The 18,923-nt window shown below is 22.2% G+C and overlaps 1 protein-coding gene across 5 annotated transcripts in view; it reads right to left on the bottom strand.

The window, feature by feature from the left end:
• Positions 1 to 18,923, bottom strand: part of LOC129618530 (TPR-containing protein DDB_G0280363) — a 191,915-nt gene that overhangs the window by 47,025 nt on the left and 125,967 nt on the right. For 2 of the 5 annotated variants that reach the window (XM_055533328.1, XM_055533329.1), the window contains exons 5-6: positions 12,432 to 12,657; positions 9,873 to 10,252 (exon numbers count right to left, since the gene is read on the bottom strand). In XM_055533328.1, the coding sequence (XP_055389303.1) occupies positions 9,873 to 10,252; positions 12,432 to 12,657 (606 nt within the window). The remainder of the gene's footprint in view (positions 1 to 9,872; positions 10,253 to 12,431; positions 12,658 to 18,923) is intronic. The other 3 variants (XM_055533330.1, XM_055533331.1, XM_055533332.1) reach the window with 3 other exon arrangements.

Below are 18,923 nucleotides of genomic sequence, written 5' to 3'. Positions count from 1 at the left end.
CATGTTACATGGCCAATTTTTTCTTTTCTTCTTAAATGTTAAATTAGGAAAAACTTTTAATTGACATTGTATACATTAACTACTATTAGTAACTGTAAATTAAATGAAATTTTAAAAATCAATTAGAAAAATTAAATTCTTTTTCTTTTGATTCTTCTATTTATTTTTGTTTTTTTTTAAGAAAATGAAAAATTAAAGAGCGAAAAATTACAGGTGGCATATAAATTCAATTTTATATTTTACATTGTCAGTGGTTTTTTTATAAAATTTTTTATTTTTTTTTTTTTGATTGTTTTAATAATTTCATTAAAAAAAAATTTTGATAAGATAAGAATTAAACTTTTGTTTTTAAAATTTCTTGTACTCCTTCTTGTCTACTTTAAACTAGTAAAACTTTTATTTGGAATTTTTTTTCATGTTTACTTGTCAAACACTAAAACAGTCTCATTTTATTATTTGTTTAACAATTCGAATAACATAATTTATTAGTTTACTTGATGCAATTTAATTTTTACTTTTTTTGTTTTTTATTTTACTTTCACTGATAAATATGTTTTATACTTGTGTAATAAATATGTACTTCATACGTTTGCGAAAATATTATTAAATTTTATATTTAGATTTTAGATTAAAATTTCCCAGAAAAAAAAATTTGAGGAAAAATTTCTATTTTCGAAATATTTAAATTTAATTTTATATGTGTCAAATCTCGAGCAATGTATTACATATAACGCAATTATGTAGCAAAAATTTTCGAAAAGTTCGAACGAACAAATTAATTTTTTATAGTCTATTCCCATATTTTAAAATTATTTCTCTCTGTATGACAAATTCTACTAACCAATATGAGTTGCCAAAAGTTTTCTGAAGTTTAATTGTTAATGAAAATTATTTCTATTTGAATTCTAGCAAATTTAACTTTAAAACTATTCTAAAAAATAGTTCACGATTGTTATATATAGACAGAATTAAATTTGTCTGTGCAGGTCCAAGACATACCATTTTTGCCAATTAATATGATAAGTCAATAAACAAAATCGAGCTTAATATTTTCTTATTTTAAGACTTTATTGTCATTTAAAGCAAATGAAGCAAATATTAATAATAATTACTTGCATAATTATACATAATACAAGAGTTTGTGCAATAAAATCTCAGTAAAATTTAACAACATTCTTATCAATCAATTATTATTCTAGTACACCAATTCTGATTTATTTTAAATTGCATATTCCTGGAAAGATAATTAATTATAAATTGAAAAAGTATTAATTTCATAAAAGAAAAACCCACTTCTAATTTATTTAATTAATTAGTCCTTCATATGTGATAGTAAGTAAGAGTTCAAATGTGACAAACATATTATAATTAAATTTTCCTTTTTTAAAGTCAACATTTTAAAAACGATCTATACACGAAATTCTTATTAAATAATTTTAAATTCTAAAAATTTACGTAAAAATTTATTTAATCGTACTGTTGTCTGTTATTATTTATTATATAAATTTAAATAACATTTAACTCTTGCTTTATCAACTTTATAATATATACTTTAGAGATTTTTTTTGCAAATTTGAAAATGAAATAAAAAATTTCCCAAACGAATAGAAACTTAAAACATATTAAACTCCTCATATAGAATACGGTAATACTTTTATACAAAAAGTTCTCGACACGAAGTGAGTTATTTTAAAAGCTAGTAATGTTTTAAAAACCAAATTGGACAGAAGGTGTAGTCATGCGACGTGGTGAGACAAGACTTACTTTTTATCTCATTTAAAATTTGGTACATTCATAACTTGGCATTTAAAAAACATGTTCATATTAAACGTAAGCACCTTAGAATTGCTTGCGTAAAATGTAAAGAATTTCAATATTTTCATATAAAACGTAAGAAACTCAACATTCATTCAACATTTTCATTCAAAACATAAAAAACCGACATTTTTATGTCAAACGTAGATAACCTAACATTCTTTAGGTAAAATTTAAAAAATTCAACAGTTTCGTAGAAAACATAAAAAATTCAGAGTTGTTTACGTAAAATGTAAAAAGCTCAACATTTTTATTTAAAACATAAAAATTTGATATTATTGTATTAAACGTAAATAATCTAAGATTGTTTACGTAAAATGTAAAAAATTACACGTTTTCATATAAAACGGAAGAAACTCAAGAGTTTTTATTAAAACATAAAAAGTTGATATTTTTGCACAAAACGTAAAAAACCCAACATTGTTTACGTAAAATGTAAACAATTCAATAATTTCATATACAACGTAAAAAAATCAACATTTTTCATTTAAAACATAAAAAATGGATATTATTATGTCAAACGTAAATAATGTAACGTTGTTTACGTAAAATGTAAAATATCCAACAATTTAATAGAAAACGTAAAAAACTCAATATTTTCCGTTAAAAACATGAAAAATTCTTGAATTTCATATAAAACGTAAATAATCCCAAATTGCTTACGTGAAAATTCAATAACTTCATATCAAATTTATCCATATCTGCAAAGATTCCAAAAAAAATCAGAACAATCTATAAAGTACAGAATATCAGAAAAGTTTTCGAATTTGAATTTCATTTCATATTTTTCTAAATATAAATATTATACATATTTATAAGTACATGTGATTATTAGTTAAAAATTTCATTTTAGAAACAAATTCATAATTAAAAATACAATAATTTTTTCTAGTATTAAACTCATGTTTCCTATATTATACTGTATCTATTTGAAATAAATCTTAGGTCAAATTACACACAAACAAATTAAAAAATTATACATAGTAGGTAAGTAACCTTAATGCTATAATCATGTAAAAATAAGTTTTATATTAACCTCTTTGAACCCCCCTAAGGCATAAGTTTATAATTTTTAAATGACCTATATGACCATAACGTTATCTATAAGAAAGTTATTATACTTGGTTTTCAATTATAACAATTTTCTTATTTAATTTTTTTGCGGTTCATACAAACTATATACAAAATTTGGAATTGAAAATATAATATAAAATTTTTATTTTTTCACTTAGACTTCCTGCTTTTTCCTTAAAAATAACGTTAAAAAAAGGGTAATATTCAAATTAATTTTTAAAGTATTGTTTTAATGTTTATAGTTCTGCAAAAAATTAAGGAATTGACAATTGACATTTGAAATTCATTCAAATTTCTGCAAAAAGACAGATTATAATTTGATATGGAATAATTTCACTTGCAATTTGCATGAAACTCGCTTGTTTGTCATTAGGCGTAACTGAAATAAATGTTGAGATCGCACAATAGTAATTTTACTTATGTTATATTTCAAAAAATGTCTCTTTTAACCTAAAAACCTTTAAGAAATTGTATAATTTAAATAATATTTCAACTCGTTGTTGATTTTAATAAAACATACATACAAAACGAATAAAATTTTAACTCACCACTTTACTTGTTTTTATATAACAACTTTGATCTCGTCTAATTTTATGCATTTTATTGCAAAAACAATTCAATCTTCTCTTAATATATTTAAATAGCTGAATATACAGTTAAAGTATATATTAAAACTCTCTTTTTCCTTTATATATTAAATCTCTCTTTATAACTTATATATTATTATGTTAGGTATATGTACTCGTATTCGCAAAGTTAAAATTTAAAGGCAATGTGAGTATATTAAATATAAAGAGAATTTAAAAAAAAATTATAAAAAAAAATAGCATAAATTATTTAATTGTCCTTTATATTGTAATTTTCCTCTTGTTTTTTATTTTTTTCTCTCCTAGTCAAATAATAAATGATTTAATTAAAAATTTATCTCAACCCAGAAATCTAATAAAATTTTTATTGTAATTAATTTAATTCTTTTTTCATTTATTTTTAAAATTAAGTACATAGACATGAAATAATTTTTTTTTTTTGCACATATAAATAATTAAATCACAATTAAATTGTAATAAATCATATTAAATAAAATTTTTTATTCTATTTATTTACAATAAATTTTTTACTTTTTTATTATGTACTTGTTTTGTTTTTATTAATTTTTTATTATACAATTATTTAATATAACAATATCCTGTTAAATAGAAATATTATTCTTTATGTTATTGCAATTATTTTTTATTTGAGAGACGTGTTTTTTTATGCTCACAATTTCGCATATATAAAAAAGTAGACATATATAAATATATGTATATATTTGTAGTTTTGTTATATTACTAGATCAACCTCATAATATAATAAAAAAAAAACTGAAATAATACAATAGAATTCTATTCTATACAAGTGTATATATTATGATTCTTGATTAATCACGATGAAACTACATTCAATTATTAGTTCCGATTTTTATACATAAAACACTACGATAATAATGAAAAGTAAATAACAAATCTTGTCCGATTTAATTCGAATTCAAAATAAAACTAAGACAAATTTAAAACGATGATCATCATATTGATAATCATATTTATTTTATTAATATATTAATATAATATATGAATAATCAAAAAATAATAATAATAATCTTAAAAAAAAAAAATGAAGCATAATTAATATACCATTCGACAATCATTTAATTCAATTCTCTCATACAAATATTTATATAGAATTATATATATATATATATTTTTTAATTTATTAATTTCACTTTACAAATTGAGATGAAAAAATGAGAAAAAATAATTTTAAAACAGAAAGGAAAATAATTAAATCTTGCTTACGGAAAATTTTTATCGAAGTTTTTTAAATAAATAGCAAGTTTTTTTTTATTACGATGATAATATAACAGTTTCTGTCACGTAAATGGTTTTTTCAAAATTATAGCCCTAGAACAGTAGATTCAAAAAATTATAATTTTTTACTAGTTCCGTTTTAATTAAAAGTGGAAAACGAGTAACAAAAATTCGAAATTAAATTTTTATATTTGAAAATTAAAAATCGAGATATATTGTCCAAAATTTATTAAGAACATAGACAAAGGTGAATAGAACCTAAACTGGAATTAATTTTCAAAAATTTTATGAATTAAAAAATTCTAATGGTATTACTTGTTTTATGCACTCTTTGCTCTCTTTCCAATTATTTAAGAGTAAAAATGTTAACATTAGTAATTATTATTGTTTTTAAATGATTTTTAAACCTACAACTTAAAATTATTGATAGCGTTCCATTTGAAACCATATAACATACTCTAAACGAATAATACTTCAAACTACACAAGAGACGATTATTAGCCAGTGAATGGCTTCATATTGAGCAAAGTATTCCATTATAACACTGAAGAATTTTAAAGTTTTGTATTCCTGTAAATGGAACGCATTAATTATGATTTTTAATATTGACTTTAAAGATAAAGATCGAACATAAGTAATTCATCAAATTTCTAAAATTCCATAAAAAAAAATTTTAAAACTATAAAACGAATAAAAGAACAACATAATTACAAAAAAAAAGAAAAAATTTAAAATAAAAATAACAATAATAAAAATCTGGTTCAAGAGTTCAGGACATTTGACATTTCATTTATTTAATTTTTTTTGTTGATTAAATGTTATTTTTATACTTGTATTATTTCTTTTATTTTTATATAATTTTTTTTTTAATTCTAATAGAAAACAGATAAACTTTCATGTGACATTTATGAACTTATTGTGCACTATCAACTATATTATTGTTATTTTACATTATTCTACTATCATTCAATATTTTAATACGAAATAAAATATTATAAAAAAAAAGAACAAAAAATCAAAAAAAAAAAAAACATTTTTTGTTTATTGAATAATGTAGTTAGATTTGAAATAAGAATGCAATTCTGTAGGTCACGCATAACATTTACAATGTAGACGGAAAATACAATGTTCATTGAATTAATATTATTATGTTAATTAAATGTTAAATAGCAATTATAGGATATCCAGAAATAGGAACATGTATGATTGAAAATATTAGATCTAATATAATGTGTGACAAAACCTGTACAGTAAATTTGAGAATTTACAAAAGAAAAATTTAAGCAATAAGAATTTTAATTTGTTCAAGTTCTAAACACAAATTCAATTAAAGCTACCTATTAAAATTTCTGAATATGGTCACACCAAATTCATATATTTTAGACATTTTGATATTAAAAAATAATTAGTATGTGTATAGAACGAGGTTCTTTTTGTAAACGAAACTCTTCCCCTAAAATAAAAATTTAAATTCTTATAATCTAAGAATAATGAACTTTAACTGCAAAAAAATTTTAAATAGATGGTATTAATAATGTTACTAGATTATGTAATAGATTTGATTTGGCTTTAATATTCTAATTTATTATAAAATGTGATAAATGTCCAAGTGACTATTCGACATTTTAGATTGATTAATAGAATTTTTAATTTTGCAAAATAATTTAGTTAAATTAAAAATAAATTAAAGTAACTATAATACACTTTGTAGAGATATTGGACAACGTATTTGGAAATATGCAATTCAAACGGTTATTGCAGTAGGCTTTTTGGCGGAAACTGATACTTAAACCTACATCGCGAAGGCATTTAACATTTCTGATCATATCCAACATTATAATACATTAGTTTGTTTCAATTTTAGTTCACATATTTCTTTTATTAAAGAAAATCCAATAGAGCCTTTAGGAAAACCTTGCTTTCAAAGTCTTAGCTTGACATTATTTATTTATTTAGTTTAAATTTCATAATTCTAACTGCATTCTTTGGGGCAGTGATATAATAAACAATCTGGAGAAATTAAGTTGAAGAAACAGAAACTTCTTTTTTCATTTTTAAAAATATTTTAAACAAAGGCCTATTAGTTTTACCTTGAATTAAGATCATTTTAAATAATATTTTTCATCATTGCGTTTTAATAATTTTGGCTGGACGAATACAATTTGATTTTTTTAATTTTTAACAAAATGCGATTTCAAAATTAATGTTAATTAAATTTATAATTACACAGATATTTTTAACACGCTATTAAATGTTTTTTTTAAACTCACATGTAAAATGAAATTTCAGTTTTATTTCATAATTATTAAAAAATATGCTTGTACACCTTTCAACAGTGATAGCGATGAATCAATCATATCGATAAAATCATACTTAATATACAATAATTAATTCAGTTAAGAAATAGGAATTTCTTTTTTGTTTTTTGTCTTGTAGTTGTATTTTTCGAAATGGATTTTTAAAAATAGGACTAAAATATAATAAAATGTAGAAATGACGGAATCAAAACAAAATATTTAACACGAATTAAAGTCTTTTATAGCGTGATAGAATTAATAAATAAATGAATAAAAAACAAATAAAAGCGAAAGAAAATAAAATATTTATTAATTATATTATTACATAAAAACATTATTATTATGCTATAGAAAAACTAAATTGTATATAATATAGAAAATATAGAATATAAAATAAATCAGATTAAAATATTCAAATGAAAATGTTTTTTTTTTTTTTGTGAACTTGATCTAAATTAATTTTTTGCCATCATATACGCATGATTTGCGAATTTCAAATGACCTTTTTTTAAATAATTTATTCTCTAGTATGCGTAATAATAAGTTTGTATTGTGTATGTGAGATGATCTTTTATTAAGGAAAATAATGATAAGCTAAGACGAGAGATATTTTACTCACATTTCGAGAATCATACATGAATAGGCACGCATAATTCAATAACTCTAATACGGGTCAATATGTTTTTTTTTTTTCTGAAAAAATGTCGATAACAATTTTGGTAGCATTTCATGCCCTTTAATTCGAAATATCCTTTAGTTTGGTGAATTTAACGTGAAATTTATAAAATTTTCAAAATTAATTTTTTTAATTAAAAAAACAAAATATTAACAAAACTAATGTAATTTTTTAAATGATCATCCACCTTTCTAATAAAATACCTATGATTTTAAAATAAATCTTGTACATAAATTTTATCAACAATAACCAGATTTTACAATGACACAATAGGGTCAAATTTAAGGTAATTTTATTAACTGTAAATTCTAATTAAAATGTCATTATAATAAAATCGAACACAATATGCATACTACAATTAATATTGAATAATGAATAGAGTTAATTAGGGAAATATAAATTGTTATTGAATATATGACCAATCCGTGTGGTAGGGGTTATTAATGTTATATTATAACTTACAAAATTTAAAAAATAAATATAATTATTTAAAAATTAAGCAATAATGTTATGTAATATTCTCAATTTATTAATTAAAAAATATTTTTTTTTATCTATTCAATAATAGCATGTGGGCTAATTTTGGGTGAATTAAAAAATTATTTTGTTTTGTTAAATTTTTTAAAAATTATATAAGTACACTGAACTTGAATAAAAATTCATCAAAAGTCACCATTGGACTTTATTTTATTGAAACTAAGAAAAATTTTCGTTACATACAATACATCTGGGCATTTTAAAATTCAATACAACTATTTTTTTATTAAATTAATTAATTAAATATTATAAAAGAATTAAAGAAATCTTAAACATTTGAAAAATTTAGAAATTCTAACTAAATTTTGAATTACTCATTATTTTTAACGTTTTAGTAACTATGTATTTGTCTTTCTGAATAAATAATTGATGGAAAAAAATAGGATAGAAAACAAGTAAGTTAAAAAATTTTCAAAATTATTCAACAAAAAAAAAATATTCAAGGCAATTTGTTATTTTAAAATGATCGTATAACAAGGTTATTTGAACAAAAATATTATTTTAAATAAAAAAATATAAATTTAAAAAAAATACAAGAGGGTAGAAAAAAAATTTACAGGTATCATTTTATATTTTTTTTTCTTCTGATTATTAATTAAATAAAACCTTGTTTGCAGCTAAATAAATAAATTTATATATATGTATACATATTTTGTTACGTATGCGAACACTTTTATTTTTTCCATTTATATTTGCCAAATACAAATATTCAAATAAAGACAATAAAAAAATTTTAAAAACTGTATATTAAAATATTGTCAGCATACTTGAACTTTATTCAAAAGTTAATCTTCACAGAAATATTGGTAAAATTTTCTCTTCTTGTTAAAATTTAATAATTTCTTATTTGCCACCATTGACTTTTTAATAGTACAAAACATACGTATGATATAAAATTATTGTTATCATACTATCAATTAATTACAGTTGAACTACTGAAATACATATTTATTCGCCTTAATTTATTTAAGAAACAAAAAAACAGAAAATCATTTAGAAAAAAGGCTGTTTATTATCCTTTATTATCTTCTTGTTTAAATTATGCTGAAAACAAAATAAATTTAAACTAAAAATTTTTATTTTTCTATTATCGAATATTTAATTAAAAAAATATTAGTTAAGTCAATATCCAAATGAAATATTTAGTTAAAAAAATGAAATAATCAGAAAAGAAAATTTTAAAATTTAAATATTTAATAAAATAGAATTTACACCTTATCTCTGAGAATCATTATTATAATTATGTGCGTAATTGTTAAGATTAACGTCATTTCAAATATTTGGGGCAATTACATAATATGTTTTAATTTTGTTCTTCAAGAGAATTCGTAAGTATCTGGAGAAATTTAAAAAAAAATTTTTTTTTGATAAATAAATTTTTTTAAAGTGAAGGTGTTAACCTGCTTTTAATGTACATTAAAAAAGATGATTGCAGAGAGTACAATGCAAAATATGCTCAATAAAATGTGAGAGAAAATTTTTTTTCTGAATTATCTAAATAATTGTCAATATTCTTTAAGACACGACATATTTTAAATAAATTCAAAAATATAATAAAATAATTAATTTCCTTTTGATTTAAAAAAAAAAAAAATTTAATTTCAAAATTATATTTAATTTTGAACTTACCTTAAATCTTACATTACTCATTGAATCTGAATTTGCTTGTGATTTATCCGATGGTGTATAACGTCCACCACCAGTTCCACCGCCTGTACCACCACCACCAGGTCCTCCACCTCCACCAGTACCAGCAGTTGTTGGAGGACCTATAACACCACCTGGATTACTACTAACACCACCTGTACTATTGATAACACCATTACCACCATGATGTGATGTACTACCACCACCACCAACACTGGGTGTAACACTACTACCACCTGTATTTGAATTTATTAAACCAATACTATTATTATTATTTAGGCCATCTATATTACTATTTGGATTACCACCTTCAGCCGAATTCGAGTGCTTTTCTTTGCACGAGGAACATATTTGCACCATGCCTAAAACAAAAAAAAAAAAAATAGAAAATTTTTTTGTTTATTTTCCAATACAAAAACAATTGAAACTCTTTTTCTACATAAAATCTCAATTGGTTTTAAAGAAAAATTTCAGTTTGTTGAAACTAAATTTGCAATCTTAAATTTTTATTCATATATTTTTCGCTTATCAATTTCAATTATGAAATTTTACAACAAAAATAAATCGTGAAATGAACCCCAACATTGCCAATTCATTATCAGTCATTCAACTCGTGATATTGAGTGATTGAGATTTTTGTAAGACAAAATTTTCAGTTCAATGTACATTTAGAGTAAATAAAAATAGGAAAAAAGTTCAATTTTTTAATTCAATTTTTGTGATTATCGGCTTATTTACACTTCTTCATCCCACAGTTTAGTTCTGTACAACATATACTTTATACTCTAAATAGGATTATAAACTTAAGTAATGTCTTTATATCTAACAAGTCCCAATACTCAATTTTTTTTACGAAATGTTACGAATTTTTGGCCTCGTTGTTGGTTTTTTCTTTAAATGCCACTGATCGTGTCATATTTTTTATTACTTTTTTCTTTTTTTTTACGTAAAAAAGAGATTAATATTTTAAAAATTCTCAGGATATTATACACATTTTTTAAAAAGCTTCCCATTTAAATTCTATTGCACGAAAAAGAAAGAAAGGTAGGAGGAAAGAAAAAATGAAAAAAAATTTCAAATTCATATTTCATTATGGTTTCAAATGTTAATGAGGAAGGATGTATGATTTTTTATGCACATTTTGTATTTCCCAATAAGGTAAGTTGAATAGTGTCGGCTAACAAAAATGTTATTAAAAGTAATATAGGTTGACACATTTCAACAATTTGAATTATCTCATTTCGATTATTCATACGTTACTTATAAAATTGTTTCAAATAATTTCAGTTAGTTTTTAAATTATTAAAAATAAATATGTATGTACCTACTTCCAATAAATTTTTTTTAAATAATTATTTTAAAACTATTTCAAACATGTTATATTGAGTGCTTCAAAAATTTTGCTGTGCTCTTTTTTCATATTTTATTAGCAGGTAAACAAGAGCAATCTATTTATAAAATGTCCCTGCATGTGTATGTATGACTTATCTTAATTCTAAACGGAAAGAATTTTAAAATACCTGAACAAAAATTTTAAAATACCTGTTATTTTACAGTCGGAATTTTCGAGTCATTTGGTAAAATACCATTTATTTCAAAAATAGAAAAATATTCAAATCCGGTCATAAAAATATATGATTGTTTTTTCCAAACATTTTAAATATTTTTTTTTCTTAGGTAATTGATATAAATGATAGTAAGTTTTTAATATTTTTTCAAATAAAAATAGAGGTAAAATTTTGAAGTTTATATAAAATTTGTATTTAACAAATAATATTTGATTGTATTTTAGATATTATTTTCTAATTCCCTCTTCAAATTTTTTCTTTACTATGTATTTATATCAATATTTAAGAATTATCTTTCATTAATTATATTTTCAACTTGACACCACAGGTACTTCCCATATCTTGCGTTAACTTACCCTATGAGAAAAAAAAGCTGTTCACTTAAAAATAATGAAATGCTTTCAGTAACAAATAAAACGTTGAAGGCGAAGGTTGTGTTTGTTGTTTTTCCGCTTTTTTTTAAATTTTAAAATAATTATCAATGAAAATATTAATATATTTTTTTGATTTTTCAAATATATGTTCTAAATTTTACCTGCTTTATAATAAGTGTGAATTTATTTTAATATTTCTTCTCAAAAAATAGCCACTTCGATTTAAAAAAGGCCATATAAAATAAGGTGTGCTTTCAAGTTTCTCTCTGAGCATTGGGACTTGTTAGATATAAAGACATTAACTTAAGACTGTGAAAAAGATTATAAGAGAACTCATTCAAAATATTTGAGTAACTTTTAAAAATAATTTTTTGTAGTAATATTTCCCCTGTTATATATTTTACTAATGACTTCCGGCATTCTATACTATCATTAATTTGTATACCTTTTGACAACTGGAATTAAAGCTAACTACAAAACTAGTTTGATAATTCCAGAACTAGGAGATGAACAATTTCTAAGTTAATTAATCGAATATAATTTTTATATTTTTAAACTATTATTATATTTTTATATAATTTTATATTAAATATACTTACCCTGTGTAATTGGACTAGCATTTGGAAATGGTTTTAGACTTTTTATAAACGGATAATACGGTTCACGTTCAGCATTCGGACAACAATATACCATACGTAATTGTGATGATATTGTATCCATACCACATATATAACAAACAAATGTCATACTTGAACGTTCTGTAACAGCTGGTGGTGGACGCTTTCTTAACGTATAATTTCGAGCATTTTGAGGTGTTTGATTTGCCTGTAAACAAAATAAAATAATAAGCATAATTAATAAAAATTAAATTATTTTAAATAATTAAAAAATTTCTAAAAAAAAATTATTTAAATTACGAGTATATGGTTCTCGAAAAGAGCAGGATATATTTGAAATTTTTTAAAGAAAATTTTGAAAAAAAAAATTAAATTTAATTTTAGCTAGTGTAAAATGTTAATAAACACCTGAACCCTTGCTATCTAATTCAATTTTTATATTTTCAGGAATGGAATGGTAGTACTATGCAAATGGTAGTATGAATGGTAGTACCTTACCATTTTTCCGAATACAAAAATCATATCGAATTACATAGTAAGGCCTTTGGTTTTTAGTGTTCCGACTACTTAAGTTTCACATTTTTAAATAAACACCGTAATTCGACTTGTATATTTTATTAGTCTGCATCCTAATAATGACAACATCACGCAGTTTAAATTAAAAGTCTAATGAAAAAAGAAAATTTTACAAATTTTTGAATTCGAAGTGACAACTTTATTGAAATATATTTCATACAAACATGTAAATATTTCGGAATAATATATGTAAATAGTTTTATAAAAATTTTTTTATTATTTTAAAAAAGTTTGAACTCTTTTCAACTTTATTTACACAAAAATTACTCATAATAAATTTTTTTTTCTATAACCTTGTTTACCTTTCTTTTTTTACAATCCTAAAATTAATCATCGTAACCAAAATATTCATATACAGAAATTGGGTTAAAAATTTAATGAATTTCAGTCCATAACGTATTTTATTGATTTAATTTATGATTTCTTTTGGAAAAATGGTGTAATAAAACAAAAATGATCTATGAATTTCTAATCATTATTGTATGGTTACACCTTCTGATAATAACGATAATATCATTTAAACTGAAGTTTAATTATAGAGGTTCAATAAATAGTGTATTCTGACTGTTTTATAATCATAAATTAAAATTTATTATTAATTGAATACAAACAATTTTTAACATTCCGTAATAAAAATTATAATAGTTTAATTACGATAACTTGTGGACATACATTACGCTTTCAATAATAAATATTATAGCGCACAAAATTATTTGGTAATTTTGAAAAAAAACCCAATGTTCAAACTATTCCTTTCGAATTGAAAAATATTTAACAAATTTTTGATCGTGTTGAATTTTAATAGCTCTTCAAATATCTACATTCTATATACTCTAAAACAAAAATAGTAAAAGAGAAAATTACGATGGGTTAGTTATTTTTGAAAACGGCGTTAGAGATTTCTGGATTTTTGTTTTAAATATTTTAATTCCAATTCCAAATTTTATAAGAGTTAAGAGCTCAAACAAATATGCAATTTTTAGTTACACAGCTGTATGATTGCTTATTTGTTTTCAATGGTGTTATATTCAACCGCGTACACATCCAACTGTATGATCGCAAAATCATACAGTTGCAAGTAATCAAACAGTTACAAAACTAAAAATTACATCTTTTCCTGAGTCCTAAAAACGTACAAACAAAAATTAATTGCGAATTCTGTTCGAACTTTCCATATGACGTGTTAATATCTAAAAATAGTATCGATTTCACAAATTGGCATAAAAATTATGTTAAATTATTTCAAAACATTAAAGAACAATGAACCTTTATGTTATATTTTTTAGAAATCTCACATCAAATTAAATTAAAAAAAAATTTAAAAAAAATTATTACATTTATAATTAAAACTGGTAATTTTTTTTTTTTTTTTTTGGTTTTTCGCATATCGTTAATCATAAATAAATGGAGATTAATTGACCACAAATGATTACTGTAATAAACAAAAAAAATGAAATCCAATGAAAAATATCTCTTTGCAGTTTAAAACCAGTTAAAGCCAAACTATAAAGTTATTAAAAAATAAATAAATAAATTTAGTTTTCACCTCTACTTGTAATAAAGGTATAGAAAAACAGAAGAGAAAAAAAACAAAAATTTTGTAATTAGCATAAAAATTGCTTTTATAAATCATAATAAAACACAACACAAAAAAAATTAAATAAAACGTTATACAAACGTTAACGTTAATTTAATATTAGTAAAGAAAACAAAAAAAAAATATATTATCATATTTATTAACATAATTAAATATTACAGTAATAAAATAAAAATAACAACAACAAAATATATTATGAGTTTACTAACTAACTAGGTTAATAATAAACGGTCATGATTTCCTTAAAACAAAATCATCGTCATCATTCCGTTTATTAACTTTTTTTGTTAATTGCTATTTTGTATAACTGATTGTTGTAAGTTGTTTTCATTTTTTATTGTTTTTTTTTTTTACTTTGTGGTTTTATGTTTTTTTCTTATTACATGTTACTAATTATATATTATTATGTTTATCTCATCATATCAACGATTTAATATTTAATATAATACAGAAAAGTATTTAGACATCAAACATTGTTCAGACATTTTGTTCGATGAACATTTCAATAAAAATCCAAATTGTGTTTCTATATTAAACTCCATCGGAAAATTTGTCAAAATCTTAGAATTAAAACAATGGCGAACGTACATCACTAAGATAATATCACATAGAAATAAAAAAGCTGTTATAGGAACAACAAAAATAAGCTTTCAACATTTATATTTCAACAAAGTGTATAAATCTGTCGTTGTCTGATGGCAATACTACAGTTGTATAAAAATTTTTACGAAATCAAACAAAATTCATGAAAAATGTTTGATAATGTTTTACTAACGATATTTTAGTCCCCCTTCTTCTTGTACAGCCTGCTTGCTTTTAAAATGCTTGATTGTGTAATCGTTGCATGCACATCTAACTAACTAAACTATTGCGTCTATTCGAATCGAATACGTTAAATAAAAATTGTAATATGTTTGGAAAAAATTACAAACTGTTTGATTGCTTAATTGCATGAGACCATGCAGTTACATGTCTACGCATTTGAATATAGACAGATGATATACAAACAAACAATCAAATAGTGGCAAAACCAAAAATTGTATGTCCATCTGTCTCCTAAAAATAGAATCTGTATGACAGCAGAACTTGCATGAATACTTGAAATAGAGGTATGAATCAATTAATTACAAACCTCATTACAATTCAAGAAAAAAAAATATTGGTTAAACTAGAAAATTTGACAATTTTTTCGCAATTTAAGACAATACGAGTAATCATTTAATTTTTTTTCATAATTTATTATTGAGACACAAATGTCCTTTTGTATATAGAAACAATCTTACATTTTAAATAATTAAAACCCTACTATAAACTATTGCAGAACGGGTCAAAAAAGTTATTCTCTATGAAGAAAACTTAAAATTTATAAAAGTTTTCATCATAGAGAAAATTTTTAACTACTTTTAATAAAAATCTTAAATTTTCGTGAATTTAAAAAATTTTACAGATTAAGAAATATATGGAATTGTATCCAATAATGTAATAAATTATAAAAAACAAATTAATAGAAATTCAATGGGGCGGAGAGTAAATCATACATACAGAAAAAGAAACGAGCAATAAAATAAAATTAAAGCTTCTTCGTTTTTTGTTTTTGATTTTTCACAATATTTTTTTTTCCTATTAAGTATAGCATTTTCAATGAGTCACCCACCAACCATGGATCAATAAATTCAATTTTTTATTTGGCTTTTATCATAGATAATTATTCAACTTTTCCTATATTACAAATCTATATGAGTAGCAGTAGCACCCCCTTTGATTCTTCTTGTTATTAGCTCACTTTTTTTTTGTTTTTTATGATTTATTGACATGCATATTGGCATGTCATAAACACATTTTAGATTTAACAAAAATAGAAGCAAAACGGAAAATACAAAACTATATGAACGTAAATTTGTGAAACTGTTCTCCGGTTGATTGGCTATTATTACTAATGTGGGATATGCTTAAAATGTTTGTTAAATGGAAAATTATACATAAGTAGGTATGTATATAAAAAAAATTATTAAAAACATAATATTTAATTTTTCCATTATCAGAGACGATAAAAGCAAATAAGCTAATAAGTTTCCAAAAAAAATAAGCATTGAGCTGGAGAATTAATTTCAATGTGAAAAATGTATTCATCGTGTTGAAATTTCAAAAATAAGTGATACATTGTAGGAAGTTGAAGGCTACCTTTGCGTCCCGTCCCAATCAATACTTCATAATTTAAATTTTTAAATTAAAATATAATATTTTAAATTTAATAATTAACAAAATTAATTCAATATTTATTAGAGCAGAAAAAATTACGTTGTTAATCAAATAAAAACAAGAACACTGTATTTGTATTATAGGTTAGCAGCCAAATGTTGTTGCAAATGTTAAAGCATTGCTTCAAAATGTTAAAGGGTTGTTATGAGCGTATAATGGTATGACAGTAGTAATTTAGCCATACTAAAATGTAATACTAAATTTGGCGCTTTCATTCTCGTAAACAAAGAGAAATCCTTATTTTATAATTCAATTGGAATTATATTTTTAGATTTCGAAGACAAAAGCATTAGTTTTCTCCTTTTTAAAAAAAATACAAAAATCAACAAATACGCCGGAATATATGCAATCAGTCAATATTCATTGAATTAATTGTCAGAAAAATCGATACTCTGTTTGTATATTCAAAATTATTCAAAATTATTTGATAAATTATTATCAAATAAAATTAATCATATTTTTCATAATCAACTTATAATAAAATTTACAACCCTTCAACAAAATCATATCACTATAGAAATACGTTCTGATAAATACTTAATGCTCAACCTATTTCACTATATTTTTGATATTTATAAAATAAACCTCCAAGTACGATTAAATCAAATTCAAATAAACGCTACTGATATTTTTTTTTTTCAATATTACTTTCAATCATAGCCAAAATCATGTCTGATTATAGTAATTATTTAAAAAGTGTTCTTATTCAATAAAAATATCTATTTAATATTGTCTACACATACATTGATATACAAGTATATCATAATATTTACTTAATATAATATACATTTAACTATTATATTATAATTTACATGTATGTTCATATATGGTATAAATTTTCAAAATCTATTTGTACAAACAATTGTAACAAAATATTAGAAATGACATAATAAAATCAAAATCATCAATCAATCAATTATAAAAAGTTTAAGTAATTATACAAATAAATAATAATGACATTTTTGTATACATACATACATAATAACTTCATACAAACATGTAGTTTACTTGAATGTGAATATATTATACAAACATGTAAGAACTAAATAAAACTACTCTACATAGTAAATTATTTACTCAAATTGTAGACAAATATACGATGTGTCCCATAGAAAAGTAATGGCCCTATATAATTCGGATTTTTTATGGGATACAACGAAATTGTTTTGACAGTAAAAAATATGTTTTTGATTAAAATAATTTAAAAAAATAAATTTTTCACTTGTTTTGTTTTAATTAAACATTTAACCGTTTAATCTTAATCAGAGTTAATAGGCAGAAACCTAGTCTATGTTGAAAACGTACTTAGTCGAAAACGTACTTGAGTTCGAGACTTATGCATAAAAAAAATTAAAAAGGTTTACTTTTCCAATGTCAAAACCTTTGTGATAATGGGATCTCAAATAAGCATCAACTATATCAGCTGTAGAAAAGTGCGTGACCAAAAATTGCGGAAATTAAGGAAGCATTTTTAACGATATGCCACCTACCCACATTGGGTTTTCTGGGTTTTCTTCCAACTACACTAGGATTTTCAATTTTAAACGAATTTCTAAAATTTTTACAGTTCAGAATAATTCATTATTTAATCTCAAAACTTTCTTTACAGAATATTTTTTTACATACAGACAAATTTACACATAGTTAATATCAGTCTATAAAGAAATGCGCACTCTGTAATTAAATATTTGTTAATTTATTACAAATTTTCAATCAATAAGTAACTATGATTAATATTATAATATGATGTTATGTAAATATATTATACTAGTTATTATTTCTGGTATATTATATTAGATATTATTTTATCAAGAGCTTTATAACAGTAATAAGTGAATGCATGAATATGTAAATAAAGATAAAGGTAACAATTAAAATATATTAACAAAAGGATTCAATAATAATAAAAGTTTTATTGATTTTATATTAAATCAATGTATGTACTGCGTATAGAATATTTTCTGTAATTAAAACTGGCTCATACTCTTCATAAATATAAATATTATGTAATTTAAAATTATGAAAATTCAATTATATGATGC

The sequence above is a fragment of the Condylostylus longicornis genome, unplaced genomic scaffold, assembly GCF_029603195.1.
Source record: "Condylostylus longicornis isolate FDR11 unplaced genomic scaffold, ASM2960319v2 ptg000009l, whole genome shotgun sequence".
NCBI lineage: Eukaryota > Metazoa > Arthropoda > Insecta > Diptera > Dolichopodidae > Condylostylus > Condylostylus longicornis.
The sequence above is the reverse complement of the archived record's forward strand: the minus strand, read 5'-3'. Positions and strand labels throughout refer to the sequence as shown.